Source organism: Haemaphysalis longicornis, unplaced genomic scaffold (genome assembly GCF_048455015.1).
Source record: "Haemaphysalis longicornis isolate Haplotype H1 unplaced genomic scaffold, Haemaphysalis longicornis Haplotype H1 scaffold_6, whole genome shotgun sequence".
Lineage (NCBI taxonomy): Eukaryota > Metazoa > Arthropoda > Arachnida > Ixodida > Ixodidae > Haemaphysalis > Haemaphysalis longicornis.
The window spans coordinates 97,556,479-97,571,628 of NW_027526407.1; the positions used below are offsets into that span (position 1 = coordinate 97,556,479).

A 15,150-nucleotide genomic window follows, 5' to 3' on the forward strand; every position below is an offset into this window, starting at 1 on the left:
CACTGCTCGAAAGATGTTTGAACTTGCCAAGGCGTGTCCACTGTAGGCTATAGCTTATACTGTAGGCTATAATTTATAGAGCCAACACAATTACCCTCCGCAAGATGCTGGGATGCCCTTCGATTAGGCGTGTGATAAAATTGTCTAAAAAGAACCAACGTATACAAACACAATCGCGGAAACGTTTTCAGACGACACTAATCAACCAAAAGTGTCGACGTCGACGCAGAGCCGCCACGCAAGGACGACTCTGGCGCTACCGGAAGTGCAAGAATAGAGTTGGCCTGTACCCGGGAATATCTGTATCGGCTCGTAAATGCGCCATGACGCGTAAATGCGGCAATAAGGATCACGCTGAGCCGAAATCAACACAGGAAAGAGATAATTAACTTTCCAGCATAACTTTGAGATTCCCGCTGTTGGAGAAAACGCATATACGGTACTGATGACATCTAGCACAAAATTCCTCATGATTGTGCAGTTGTACGGACCATGTTCAAAACATCGTTTTGATTACATCACGGCAATATAATTATGCTAATTCCGTCAAATGTAACAAGTTCTTTAATGCAAACGCTTCACGAAGGCTGCGTTCACATTTTTGGCGCTATGTTTGGCCCACTGGCGCCGCAAACCAACAAGCTCCTGGGATTGTAGTTCCCGCGACAGCACGAAGGCTCCATCAATACTCGGCTGTCGAGTTTAGCGGCGACATAAGCCCTTGCACTTTACCTGTCGTCGTGGCTCTCGGCATGCTTGAAAGCCACCCGACGTTTGCTAATGGCTTCGGCGAACAAATTTCCCGTGCCGCCAACTCGACAGCACTTCCGCACCTTTGGGGCTGAAGTGTCGGTAAAGTTCGCTCTCTGACTACGCTGGCGTTGTCGGCTAGAGCGTGCTTTGACTGTTCGACAGTGACGGGAACCCGGGAACGCAGGCCATTAGGGTTGAAGCTGTCTGGGATGGGTAGCATAGAATAGTGGTTTTCTTTGAATTTGCGAAAAGGCAACTGTATTGTTCGTCAAGCATAGAGAGACGCTGTCTTCGAAGGAATGCTGGAGCGCACGGGTTCAGCACGGCGCTGCCTAGAATGGTCTTAAGGGTGTCACCAATTCTTCAATGATTTTTTTTAATACATAACGGCGGGGCAGCGATAATTTGCTGCGCTCCACCTTTTTGTGCATTTTGAACGACGGTAGTGTTTTTTCAGCAACCTAAACACGAAAACTTTGGTCTGTCAGTTTGTCTGTCTGCCTGTCTGCCTGTCACACCACTGAACCACGCGACCGAAAATTGAGGCAATTTTTCAACAAGTACGTATCGCTAAAAGCGAACCTCCTAAAACCACTTGCATTGGACATGCATGTTCGCTTTCTGCGCCACCAAAAAATCAGCAGGAATCTTTGAAGCAAGTTGTGGGTAGATATAAAGTCGAAGGAAAGTAATTTTAATTGACAATACTGGCGGCAATGTGTGTTTAGATAGCAACTAAAAAAGAAAATGCATTACTAAAAGGATGGGGGGTTGCGCGCTGCCCCTCCAGATGGCGCGCGAATGCGGAAAACTGTAGAGTTCCTGTATATAGCTCCCGCAGGGAGCTAAGAGTTGCGCGACCAACCGCCATCTTGGTTATCCGGATTGCTGCGGGAAAGCCGCCCATCGCGAGTGAAGGAGCCTCGCCGCCACGCTTCCGACGGCGGCCGACGCGCGGTGGGGGCGCTTCGGTCGGCGGCGCCTTACGGCGGCTACGCTGGATTCCTGCGGTGCCGCCCGCGTCGGCGGCTGCAGCGCAGCCGTAGTGGGGGCTTCTCTGCGCGGCATGGATAACCGGAGTGTCGCAATCACGGCGGCGCGTGGAAAAGGGTCGCGCAACTCTTAGCTCCCTGCGGGAGCTATATACAGGAACTCTAGAAAACTGCGTTGGGGAAAGCTACATTGCCTTGAGAGCAAAGGGAAGGCAGTGGAAAGGCGTGAGGGAAGAGAAGGAGAGATTTGGGAACGCGTTACGTTCAGGAGAGGCAGAAGACTATTGTCTTTCGACGACCTTTCAAGGCACCAGGCAGATACGCGGCCAATTGTTTTCTAGTGAAATGTACCCGCGGGTCTACGAAGAAGAAGTTTAATTGACATTCATAGAGAGCATGCGAAGAGGGCACATGCGAACCAGTTTTAAAGCTTACAGCAAACCGCTGATTATATCATAAAGATGTTGCAAACACGGGCAGTGAACTGAACGCACCGAAAGTGCGCTACGTTTTTCTATTTGTGCTAAACTTGAGGTTCCCATCTGGCTCTGCTCGGTCTTTGCTGTCTAAGAAGATCGGTTCTTCTGAAACCGTTTCACCGTATTTCTTAAGTGTGCCCCTCACTGTCTTGCAAGCTTACAGAACGAAAATTGGTTTTGTCATGGTAGCTTGCAACACCCCGCAAAAGCGGATTAGCCAATTTTACTAGAAGAGCATATCATTTCGTTGCCATTACAAAAAAAACGCGGATGAAAAGAACGACGAAGAAAGAAATTCAGTCCATGAAGCAATTTTCTTTTTCCTTGTAAGCAATATTTTTCTGTGTGGGGTACTTCAACTAATTATATCCCTGCATTTTCTGCGGAAAAGAAATTCTATTACACCGTCAAAAAGAGCTGAGTGTGGATGACGCTAAAGTAAAGGATATTCTGTATTTTAAATCTCTAAGCAGGTTATTTCGAAATCTGGCATCAATGAACCAGGTATTGATGGAATGAGGGGAGAAGACTGTAGTGGAGCGCCAAAGGTAATTTCTTTCACGCTGATGGTGAGAATACAGATAGTCGGATTTAAAACTGCAGGGACTGAATATATCGCGCGGACGATGGTTTCTTCAATCATAGTTCCATTTAAACGTCGGTAGCTGTAAAACTCATTCGTTGAAAAGAATATTCTGCATGTTCAGCTTTTATTCTTCTGAATTCGCATTCTTCTCCTTCTGTAGCTTTAATTGTTTTCGCGTTTTTGCCGGGACACTATTGCGAAATGCGGCGAGTGCTTAGAGAGAGAGCGGAATCTTCTGAATTCTGGGAGGATTGCATAAGACGTACGCCGGGAATGTTGAAACGGTTCCAGTTCGCATGTCGTTTTAATAGCGTATTCAATCCGAAGTCCTTAATTGACGAAAATCACTGAAAGATTTGTGTGGAGACCGAAACTCGATGAAATACTTATTTCGCCCGCCGAGGTGGCTCACTGGTTTAGGTGTGGTGTAACGGGTTGTGTTCGTTCCCTGCCGGGACGGCAGTCAGTGAGCTTTTTTTTCCTCTGAGCTCTTTCTTGCTTAGTGTCGCTAAGCGCTTGAAATTGAGAAGAACCTGCCGAAAAAACTCTTAAGGAGCAATATTCATTAAGACCGAAAAGCCCAATAATTTCCTTTTCTACTGAACGTCTTTGATACGCTTTTCACATAAACTATGTGTTTTCTTATTCATATGCCTGGTCGTTTAAAAGCGACTACAAACCTGCAGTGTTGCGATCTCGCAGGTGGGTATTACCTGCGCCAACTTGCGCTGTCTGGTAAATCATCCGCAAGGAATCCTCCAACAACGTCTACAGCTCCATGTTGAAAGTACGCAGCTTGGACCAGCTGGCGCCATCTAGTAAAGAGCCCGCATAACAGCGTCAAACAGAGCCGCATGATGCTTCGCGTGAAGACTATCAGAATAGACGCGTCGTTTTCCTGCCACGCGTTTCTGGTGATGGCGGGATTTTCAAACAATTATTCAAGTAATGATCGGCATTAAATATATGAGTGATTTTTATTCCTTAGAATTAAAAATCCGAATTAAAAATTAGAAAATTAGAATTAAAAAAAGCGGTAAAGTTTGCTGCTTTGTAAATGCAGTTGTATTTACAAAGCAGCAAACTTTACCGCTTCAAGTTAGTCTTTTCGTCAGGTAAAAAGAGGCTGTGTGGCAAACTTTCCAAACAAACTGAAGAGTAAGTAGTGTAGTGGTGTAGTGGTAGGGGTGTAGTAGTGTTCAAACTGTTGCGGTGTGTTGTTGGTCGGTATCTCACCAAGAAGGAGACACAGGACCACGACTTGTCAATTTACAACGGTCGAGTTAGCGAGTGCGTGTCTTCTTACGACTGTGATGGGCGCTAGTTTACCATCGAGAACAGGAGAAAGTAGTAAGTTTGAATAGCAATTTCCACTCGGGCTCTCCGTAGTTGCTACATGCCATAAATTCTTAAGACGTTGCATACACCTAGAGGTCCCACTTGGAGCTTCGGTCTGTTATTCTGCGGTGAAGGCAAAAGACAACTTTGTTCTATTCGAAAGAACTAGACTTTGGTATCTCACTCAGCTCCATTTTAGCTACGAAAGCCGGTTTTCATCTAAAAAAAACGCAGGAAATACTCAACAACATTTCAAACTTCGTGCAAAAGTCACGTGACAAGGGCAGGAGTGACGTGCTATGCTCGCAATAAAACATTTTTATGGCTGTATTAACTGAGGCTTAGCATTCGAGTGATACGATGAAACGGAATTAGAGCACCCACTACAATACCCCAGTCATGTTCCTAGGCAGTGGCTCAGGTCGGTGGCACATAACCGCGTGAACAAGATTTCGTGACGTCATTGAAAAATTGGCCGAAAGTGGCTAGGGGGTTGCCACTGTTGAATATGGTTTCGTTAATATCTCGATTACACGTCAAAGTTGACTATAGAATTTGTATTGTTAGAGCCTTTACGCTGAACCGAATTTGCATTTTGTGTTTATGGCCCCTGTAAACTGGGTACACAAGTCCAGTGTGTTTGTCCATGGCTCTACCTTAATTAATTTGATTCACAGAGGAAAAAAAATTAGACTTCAGCACCACCGTATTAGCCGCTTGTCGCTTTGGCAATATTTCCTGGTCATCTGGCGCAGGTTCTGTGCTTGGAAAGAGGACACATTCCGTCTTTATGTCCAAGATATACTAAAACAATTTAGAAAAATTTCATGAAGTGGGAGTGAAGAGCAGAGAATGGTTTTTGCTGATAGGGCACCGGTTGTCGTTAAAATGTCTCTTCGTTGCGCCAACAACCGCAAACGAAGGTTTTGTACTGTCGTGCAGGAGAAAACAGGCCAGCCTTTTTTCACGACCAAGCTTAGGGCTTGTTTTTGGGAGTACTAACAAAGGAAACACCACGACAACAACACTGTGTGTCCATCTAGCTTTAATGCATAGATTTGGACCTTTAAATTTGGAGTTGTCGATCACTCTTAAGCGCAGGTTGCTGGTGAAGCGCTAGTTCCGTTAAGCTTAGTTTTTCAGGGCTGCGTAAGCCTTATTCAGGCCGGATTAGTTTTTTGTAACGCGCTCCTCGCAGTTTTATGTACATTTCGAAGGTCGCGCTGTGTTTTTATCCGTTTTTCCGTCGCTCTGGTTACGATGACTTTTTCCCGCCGTGAGCGCTTGTCCTCTTTTACCGCGGCATGTGGTGTAATTACAGAGTTCTCTCTGACAGATCGAAACACCTGCTGCGAGGCCTAGATTTGGAAGGAAAAAAAAAAACGAGGCCGTAGTGACAAGGATAAGAGGAAATATGTCCAAGTTCCAGGCGTCCTGACGCCTGGGCACGTTTCACAGCTTCATTACCTGGCGTAGGTTCTTTTTGGTCGTTTGCTCTTTGCCAGCGTCATGCCGTGGGTGTGCGCTAGTGCTATACGCTCACGAGGTTGACAACACGCGTGATAGGTGGCCGAGATGGATATGGGAAAAATGTGGCCCCCAAGGGTAGCAAGCTCTGTACTGAAATTTTTTTCACTGCTCGGTGTGTGAGAATGGAGCGCGCTACGTGCAGGAATATAACTGAATGTGTGCAGAAAATTCTTGACCTTCAAACGAAAACAAACGTGAAGCTGAAGCGTGGTGAGTAATTAGGGGTACGCCTTCGTCGGTTGATGGTCTCCTGTCTGCATCGCTTTACAGAACTCTGTAGCGCATGTTATGCATGCCCCTTAATTCGAAATCGTAAGGGAATAGTCGAAAGCACCTGGTTACGCAGACAATTTTTAGAAACCATGATCATTTCTCGCCAAGTCTATCTATTCGCTCGTTTGTGTCCATGAACATATGTTGCGCACTCTAATGAAATGCTGTACAGGAGGGAAGGGGATCTAGTGCTCTGTGTTTTTTCCAATATGTGTGGGTCAGCTAGAAAAAAAAATTAAAGCAACCGCAACGCTTTAGCTTTTTTCAAGAGCGTGGGTTGGCGTTTACAAACGAATTAAAAGAATTCTGAGTTATGCAAGTTGATATATTTATGAATGTATGTTCTTTCGAGATTTTTGCTGGTTAGCATTTGCTTTTCAATTTTGCGAATATATATCGCAGCGAAATGCCAGATTGGCTAATGCAATTATTCGAGAGGCGGTGCTGCAGTTGTGTTCGCGTCCACGAAAAGTCGCCCGAAGCACTTTTATCCATCTACAGACAAAGCACAATTTGCACTCTGGGGTAGATCGAGAAAGATTATAGTCTTTCTCGATCTCAGGAACTGTATCCCAAATTAAGCACAAATCACGCCGTCGTTATGCACCATGAGACCACTGACGTCGTATGCAAGCTCAGCTGAACCGCGGTAGAAGTGAGGTGCGGCTGTATTGTGGGTTTGAAGTCAAGGAATATTTCTTCTCTTCTTTCTTTCTTTCTTTCTTTTTTCTTTCTTTCTTTGTTTGTTTTGTTTCTTTCCTGATTTATTTATTTATTTATTTATTTATTTATTTATTTATTTATTTATTTATTTATTTATTTATTTATGTACTTACTTATTTATATATTTATTTATTTCTCAACCTATTTAAAAATACCAGATGCTTCATTGCGGAGCATTGAGTAAGGGAAAAAAACACAAGGAAAAATCAATCGTAATCTATTGAAGTGGTGCAACATTCCAGAACAACCTGAACTGGGACTACCAACAAACAGTGCATAAACGGGATAGAAGGGGTTGTAAACAATCGGAATGTAACAGCAGCAAGCAGAAACAGCAAGAATAGTTGAGAGCATTTATGGGCTTTATATAATACTAGAACGACAAATATCTCAACACTTGTTAGCGGAAAGAGTCATGATCAATTAGTGTACCAATGATGTCGGGACGATGATTCCAGAGTGCTATGGAGCGGGGGAACGCCGATGAATTGAATGACTCCGTTTTTCCAGAGATGCGTCCGATGCTTTGTTGATTGTGTTGTCGTTCTGATATGCGCAATGGTGCCGTAGTGGTACTTATGCGTGGATGTACTTATGAAGCTAGGACAGAAAGGCGACTGTGGGCCGTTTTTTTGGAGTTTGCATAGAAAGGTCATGTTTTATTGGCGTGTTGCTCGAGTAACGACTGTTTTCGGTGAAATAAACAGTGACGCTCGGTTTTTCACAGATTTTAGCAAGTTAACGAGGCAGGCTTGGAAAGGAGACCTTATAGGTTAAGCGAATTCCATTTTCATGCGAACAAATTTCAAGAACACCTGCTTGCGCACGTTAACTGGGAGGTTCGTACGTTTCGACGCAAGTCATCATCATCATCATCATAATCACCAGCCTATCTACGCCCACTGCAGGGCAGAGGCCTCTCCCATTAACCTCCAATTATCCCGGTCCTGCCGCAAACCTCTTGATCTCATCTGCCAATCTAACTTTCTGTCGCCTCCTGCCACGCCTTCTTTCTCTAGGGATCCACTCTGTTACCCTTAATGGCCAATGGTTATCTTGCCTTCGCAAGTATCAGATATGCATGTGGCATGTGTCGGCCATGAAAGATTACAAGTGAGATGAACGCGAAGTTGTTTATACGAAGGTGACTGTGACACGTTAAGGTTATTTATCACGTTATCAATATTAGCAGTTGTGTTCTAACAAATGAAGGACATCCCATTGCATTTAGTAAGTTCATGTGCGTTGCACCACGCGAGTTGTTAGTGAGATTAAAATCGTCTTGGATGGCATGAGGATCACCAGTACTATTTAGAGAACGGGTTATAATGCAATCATCCGCGAGAAGTTGTATTGAAGGCGAAATATTAGTTGGCGGATCATTAAGGTAGGTAATAAAAAGCAGTTACCCCAGGTCGCTACCCTGGCGGACTGCGGAGGTGCGTCAGAAATCGAATCGGAAGAGTTATTACCACATTGAAGAGTTGTTGAAAAGATCAAAAGTTGCAGATCCAGGATAACGTTCGCGTAAATAAAGGAAGTAATGTTATTTTTGAGACAACACGGGAGTAAGGTACGCGGTCGAAGACTTTAGAAAAGTGAAAAAAAAAGACCAGTCAGTTTGTCGAATATTATCCATGTTGAAGTGAAGATCAGCGGGGAATTCAAATAATGGAGTGTCACGTGAAAACTTCTAAATCCACGCTGATTCTAAAAAGTGAAGTTTTTAATTTACAAAGGACAATAAGTGCGCGAAGAAAGTATATTCTCAAGGATCTTACAGCACATGCATGCTAGTGAAATAGGGCAATCATTTTCTGGCGATTTTTTTATGCCGGTTTTTTATGCCGGAGTTTACTTGAGATTCCTGTTTTAATTCCATATGACTAACACAGAATACGTGACTAAAATGAGACACTAACATGAACTGAAAATCAAAATATGTGAATATACGCGGCGCCAACACTGGGGAATAGCAGAGTTTCATCCAGCCAAACCAGCCGTAAGACTAGATAGTCCAAGCTGTCAAGAAAGTTTTGAAAATGATACTCACCAGTGCTGTGACTTTTTGGAAAAGTTATCCATCGTGGGGCTGCGTGCTTGAGCAGATAATATTTTAGGGTCAAGGCCGGGGTGCTCAGAATATGGCTTTTAGATATGAAGACATAGGTTTTTCTAGGAGTTCTTCTTTGTTTGTACGACTTTGCGGTGTCTGAATTGAATAGACGACATATGAAGCAGTTGCGATTCCTTCTTAGATGTTAAGGGCACCGAGAGCCGTTTTTGTCTTGTTTTAAGACTTCAAGTGGTTTGGCAGCACCGGAAGCATCTTCCAATTTTGAAGCTCAGCAGATACGGAATCGTTGAGGCTGTAGTTGACATCCAAAGCAAAAACATGCAGCTCGGGTGCAGTACACAGCAGAAGCAGTCTCGCGTCCATCTTCATATTATTATAGATTGCCCTGGACGATCTGGTGCGAAATCCAGTGAGAGTAGTGCTGGGTGGGAAAGTAATGTGTGGCGGAGGAGGTCCAGCTTCCAAGAGGATTCTCTTCGATGAACATTGTGAAAAGCTTCCTTTCCGCAAGTTTGCTTTGCCGAACTGCCCATGATGGGTCATCGCGCCATCCTAACGCCGTTCACGACCGACGATTGAGATGTGGCACAGCGATTGGCGGAATTCCAGCAGGCTTGATGCGATATCCTTTTATATCATGCGGGATACCTAGGAGCCGTTTTGTACATTGCAAGAGATGTGTATCATAACTGGAGCCACTTAGAGGACACAGACTTTACGGAAAAAGCCGTCGAACGTTACATCACCTGCCTTTGAGGAATGTCAAACATTGGCAAAATATTGCGCAGCTTCCCTTTGTAGTCGCATCGCACGATCGTCGCGCGTTTTTTTTCTTCTGTAAATTAACATCAAAGTGAGTTGTTAACATTGCCCAACGACATTGCCAGAAGAAAGTCTACAATGCGGAGGTTACGTCCTAAGTTGCGAAAACCCGGATGGCACCCCACTATGACTGCCGATAATTCTCTATCCTAATTCTGGAGGTTGGTGCTATAGGAATAGAGAATCACCAACGTAAGTGGTGGCATTGTTTGGAAACGTAAAACTTAAGTTCTGGTAAGGGGCGCTCTATCCTGCCGGAAGGTAACCACGTACGGGGGAAGAGTGGTTAGGAGTGGTGATTTTTCTGAAGCCGCCAAACTGTCTTATAGTGTCCCTGGAGCCCTCCACCTTTCGTACTTCTTTTCTTGTGCTGGGTGTTTTTTTCTCCGCTGCAGATTCCGCAACAGATTCTAAGCCTGTTATTACGAAACCATGGCTAGCGAATTGTGTGAATTCCGAAGGAACCGGTTGACGCCACGACATCTGTTGGCGCGCCGTGTAAATCCACCGGGACACCTGAGCAACGCTCATAGTTCAGTAACGCCGCCGTGGCAGGGAATAACTAAAACGGACGTGACATCTGCCACACGTGCTCTACGCACGTTCCATACTACGGAGTTTTTCTGAGTTCATTTATCCTACGTGCACGGCCACAACGTGTGCTGCGCAGAAAAGGGTTCTTTCAAATGTGGAACAAGGTCAATATTTTTTAAGAAAATGTCACAAAGTGGTAGGTTCCCAGTTTACATGTCAATCCCTGCTGCTGCCGCAAAGTGACACAAGATTTTTGTTCACGTGGCGACGAATGTAGAGCGACTTTTAGGTGCAGCTTTAATGGCCTTCACTAAACACTACTAAACACTACGCGTGTACTCTGAAGGACTGCGACGATGTGCACGTTGGTTTTGAAACGTGCGTGCAGGGTAAAATTCTAAATCTTCAAAGCAATGTTACCTGCTAGGTTGTCTGTCATAATAAAAAATTGGCCGCGTATCTGCTCCTTTTGTTGCAAGTGCCGTCAAAAGACGCTAGTCTTTATCGGCTTTTGCGAAGTAAATGCCTCACTTCGCTTTTCCGCTCACCTCTCATGTTTTTCCTCTTGCGTCACGCTCCTGCCAACGTAAAGACGCCAAAGGTTTGTTTAAATCATTTTAAATTTCCCGCGTTCCACTGCTCCAAACCGCCAGGCCCCGCCACGAACCCCTACACAGCCAGCGTCTGACCACGTGGGCGCTACCGATCGCTAAGGCGTAGCAGGGCTATCACAAAGAAGGAACAGGAGGCGCATGGTGCAGCAGGAACGGCTGGGCGCCTCACAGCTTTTCTGATCATCCACCTCGGCCAAACACGGCGACTCATCATTTTTTCAAGCTGAGATTGTATTCGCTGACTTTTGCCGTTAGTGGTGGCGCAGCCGAAACCCCTTTCGGCAAAACCGCCTTTATCTATACGTTCTAATGGGGAGGATGATGATGATTATGATGATGCACCTGAAGCGCTTGACACGCACACACTTGGGTAATTCGACAGGGATAAAGTGTTGACTGCGCCCCTGTTGGAGCTTAACGTGTACCGAATATTTGGAGCTTAACGTGTGCCGAATAACGTGCACCGAAAGCGAAATGGAAGGATTTCGTGTTGTTTGTTCGATTTGTTTTGCGAGTTCATTTTGGTCACTGCCGAAATGAACAGGCAAAATGAAAAGTGTTGTCATTCTTGTTTTCATTGAAGTCAAGCTTGGCGCGTCTGGTGCCTGTGGGCACCACCAAATCTTTTGGGCTCAATATACGTTTTTCATCATCGTCCTGCTCGTGAATATCGGAGTAATTTTCTATGAGTGTAAATCTCAATGTTTTTAAAGCTCACAGCTATGTATAAAGAAGGTATAGACGTTGCAAGAACGCTTTCAACGTATGGCTCTAATGCTTTGTCTAGAAGCGAACCTGCCTGACGCAAGCACAAGGTTTTGCATCAATAAGCCTTTGCTAGCTTAGCCTCGAATTAGCGAAAACGAGGGGAAAATACAAAAAGTTCAGTGATCAGACGGAGTTGCTATGGCTGCATCATGCATCATCTTTCACGTTTTTGAGGCGCTCTTCATTTCTTCGCCTTCTCTTGATGCGCCTTGATTGTTCGCTCCTGTGAGCTAATAAAGCACGCACTCGAGAAAACTCCTCTTGTGTCGTTAGCGCGGGAATATAATTTATTAAGGTTGAAAAGTTTCAACCGTCCTGGAAATTGTAAGGGGGGAAACTGGAAAAACAGGTTGTGCAGACCTGTTCAAGGAAGGAGGTAAGATGGAAGCTCCAGTGTAGGAGCGGTGGAAAAATCGCGGTGGGAAAAGTTCAGCTGACGCGAGCACTTACTTCGAGCGCATAACTACGAAGCCGGAATAATACCCGGCTGACGAAGCACCTATGCCAATCTTCTTCGCAAGAAGAATTTGTTATCTTTTGCGCAATAAAAGGAGCTTTGAAACCTTGCTTCAAAGATAAATAAGTACGAAATATTCTCACCGAGAGTCAATACTTGACGCTTGAGGAGGCTTGAAAAAGTTCGTACTTTAATTTTCTTTGATTTTTTACGTCTCGGTTATAGGCTTATTACATTTTCGCGAAAAGCGCAAGAACGTATAAGTGATAAAAGCTCATAAAGAATTGCGGCAGCCGGTGCTAAGAGGCAACTCGTGACTAGTCTATAGATGAAGCGTCATTTGCTGAAATTGTGGAATCATCGGGAATCTTCTGGAAGTAAAGCGTGACTTAGGCTTTTCGTAGTCGTGTGAGGTAAGAAGCTGGGCGGGGGTGGGAGAAACAAGTGGAGATGGGGTGTGCCGCTTTCGTGGCTTGGGCTTGTTGTTGTGTGATCGACTGAACAAAGTAGGAATTCACGTCGTTTTATAAAACAACAGGAGCTTCCAGGGTAATTGCTACTACCTATAAAAATAAAAGTCATAAGAAGTGGATAATATTGTCTTCAGGTAGCGTCTGATTAATCGGGAAACGATTCGTTCAATCAGATAGCAAAAATCAGGGTGTAACGCAACGAAGAAAAATTGTCGGCACGAGCAGTAATGGTGTATTTCTACCCAATCTGTATTGCAAAGAACGAATGAAAAATGGCTTTATTAAAAATAAACATTTTGTTGCGTATAAGTATGTTAGAAAAAAATTCGCGCCAAAAACTGATTTTATTTGGAAATAAAGGAATTGTGTTGCCGCAACCCAACCCCATTGCTTTCGATGCGAAGTGATAAGCAGAGCGGAATTACACGTGGAGCATAAAAGAAAGCAGATAAGAGAATATTACTTGCTCCGGTGGTTAGAAACAACCAGCAGGAATGATTTCAGCCGCCCTACGCGGGGTCAGGTCACGTCCCCTCAGGTTTTTTTGTACCGCCGTAGAATGAAAACTGTATGTGGGACATTATACTAACGCTCTCCTCACGGTTGCTTATGTAGCCGCCTTATAGTGCAGCTTCACGAAGAGCTCACGCTGGGACCCGCAGTAGAAGCATTTCATTGTTACGAGCTTTTCTGACAGATAGTGTACGATATGAAATGTTTTTACGCGCGACCGGTGTGTTTACACGTACGGAAACCATCACGCACGCCTGTTGCTTCGGTATTGTACATATGAACTGAGGCATCATTATTGTACAGGCCATTTTGCCGCATGCCACGTATCTCCTAATCTGGTTACGCATAGGTTTTCTTTGCTAGAGGATGAGCACAAAGTATAAAATGCTATGTGGAGACAATCCTCTGCCTGAAGAATAAGTGAATCAAAACAATAACACATAAAACGGACGTTTTCATAACAGAACACCACGACAAAAAAAAAACGCCGTTTGCAATGTTTTAGCCGAACGACATTTAACCGCTGCATGTAGGCGAAAAGGATGTGATGATCACCTTAACGCTTTGTCGTTCCCCAGGATACACGCCACACAAAGCGAATAATCCTCTTGTTCTTCATCAATTTTGCGAAGAATGTTTGCTCCACGTACAACGGCGTAGGCTTCAGGTATGATTGTGCAACCTGTTTATAACTGGCCCTACGGGTAACTGCATTAAGAATGTACCTCGCGGGTGGAGAGATGATAATCCCACTCCGTGAACAATTGTTCGTCATCTCTTATTCCGACGGTGTCAATAACTCTCCCGTTGCTTCAGGCAATGCAGAGGGAGAGATAGTTAGGCAAAACAAGAAGATAGTTAGGCAAAGAGATAGTTAGGCAAAACAAGAAGGGAAGATCTTCGCCGATCCTCATACTTTTAAGCGACATGACCCGTTCCAAATAAAACCGTGTACCGTTCCTCATCCCATTTCTGAAGCATGTTTTAGCTGGAACCTATGCGTAATCTGATTGAGTGCACCACTGGACGAGACCTATCCCTATCCCTTGCCAGAGGCGATATCGCGTGGTTCGGTACTCACCCGCTCTCATTCTCCTTTCCAGTGCTCCAGCTATAGTGCGGAGCGAGGGATCTCAACGTTCTCCTGTTCCACGTACAGACGCAAAGCATAGAGCGAAGAATGTTGCTGTTCCTTACAAGTTTTAAGAAAAATGTTAGTTCCACCTAGTACGGGCTTGGCCCCACCACTCAAATTCCATCTCTTCGCCCTGTTTGGAGTAGTGGAAGTGCGAGCTGACCAGCTACTATGCTAGCCTCGTGTCTTGGACAACAGCGGCTGCCACAGCTCGCGGCTTTATAACCAGCGCAGCTTGTTTTTAGGTTACACCTATCCATAATGTGATTAGCGTGTAGTTCGTAAGGAGAGTGTTCGCAATCGGGCTCTGACCACGCTGGCGCATTGTTGTGTTATACTCCCGCTTCCGCTCGCTCCCATATGTGTAAAGCAATGAGATGATGGGAAATGATGATGATCAACCTTCCTTTGGTGCAGACGCTCGCACACATCTTTGCCTAAAGGCAAACGTTCACCCTAATCTACGTTCCTAAAAAGGGTGACTAGCACACTAGGAAAGTGCGTGTCCGCAAACGCATTGTATGATAATGGTCAGGGTCGGTGCGGAAGAGATGCGACGACAGCTGGTTTTGACAGCGAGGAATGTTTCCGGCGCGATCAGCGCGTACCTCGATCCCTCCGGCCGCGCCGCGGGCAGGCCTTTGTTATGGAGGCGCATGGTCGGAATGTGAAACCTGACACGAGTGCAAAGGCACCGCTGGGATGAATATAACAGGTAGTCAAGCGTAATTTTCGGCCGCTCATCAATTATGCACGCAATGTGCCGTTAAATCTTCCATTTAAATTTGGTGAAAACTTAACTATTCTCTCGTTATGTTATAGCGCTAACTTTTTCGTTGTTTCAAAAGCTGTACTGGAGGTCACCTGTATAATTTCACCGTGAAAACAAAACACTGGCGCCATAATTTCAGGGTGACCGTTTTTTAAGCGTTGTTCTTGCTTGGTACACCGCTAGAAAAATTTCAGTCGTCATGTGTAGCAAAACACAAAAACAAGACCTACCAGTTCACCTTCGTCGATAACATTCCTCCGTGGTTTTCTCCCGCTGGTCCTTTGTAGGTAGACATCACATCTCGCGTAAAC

General features: G+C 44.9%; 1 protein-coding gene across 4 annotated transcripts in view; it reads left to right on the forward strand.

Annotated features, from left to right (window-relative positions):
- The window catches only part of Syt1 (Synaptotagmin 1), a 206,589-nt gene that overhangs the window by 127,638 nt on the left and 63,801 nt on the right, over nt 1-15,150 (forward strand). The window contains exon 1 of one of the 4 annotated variants that reach the window (XM_077672586.1): nt 5,779-5,888. The exons of the other annotated variants lie outside the window; for them this stretch is intronic. Within the exon in view, the coding sequence (XP_077528712.1) occupies nt 5,801-5,888 (88 nt within the window). The 5' untranslated portion in view covers nt 5,779-5,800. Of the gene's footprint in view, nt 1-5,778; nt 5,889-15,150 lie in introns of those variants that run through there. 4 annotated transcript variants of the gene reach the window in all.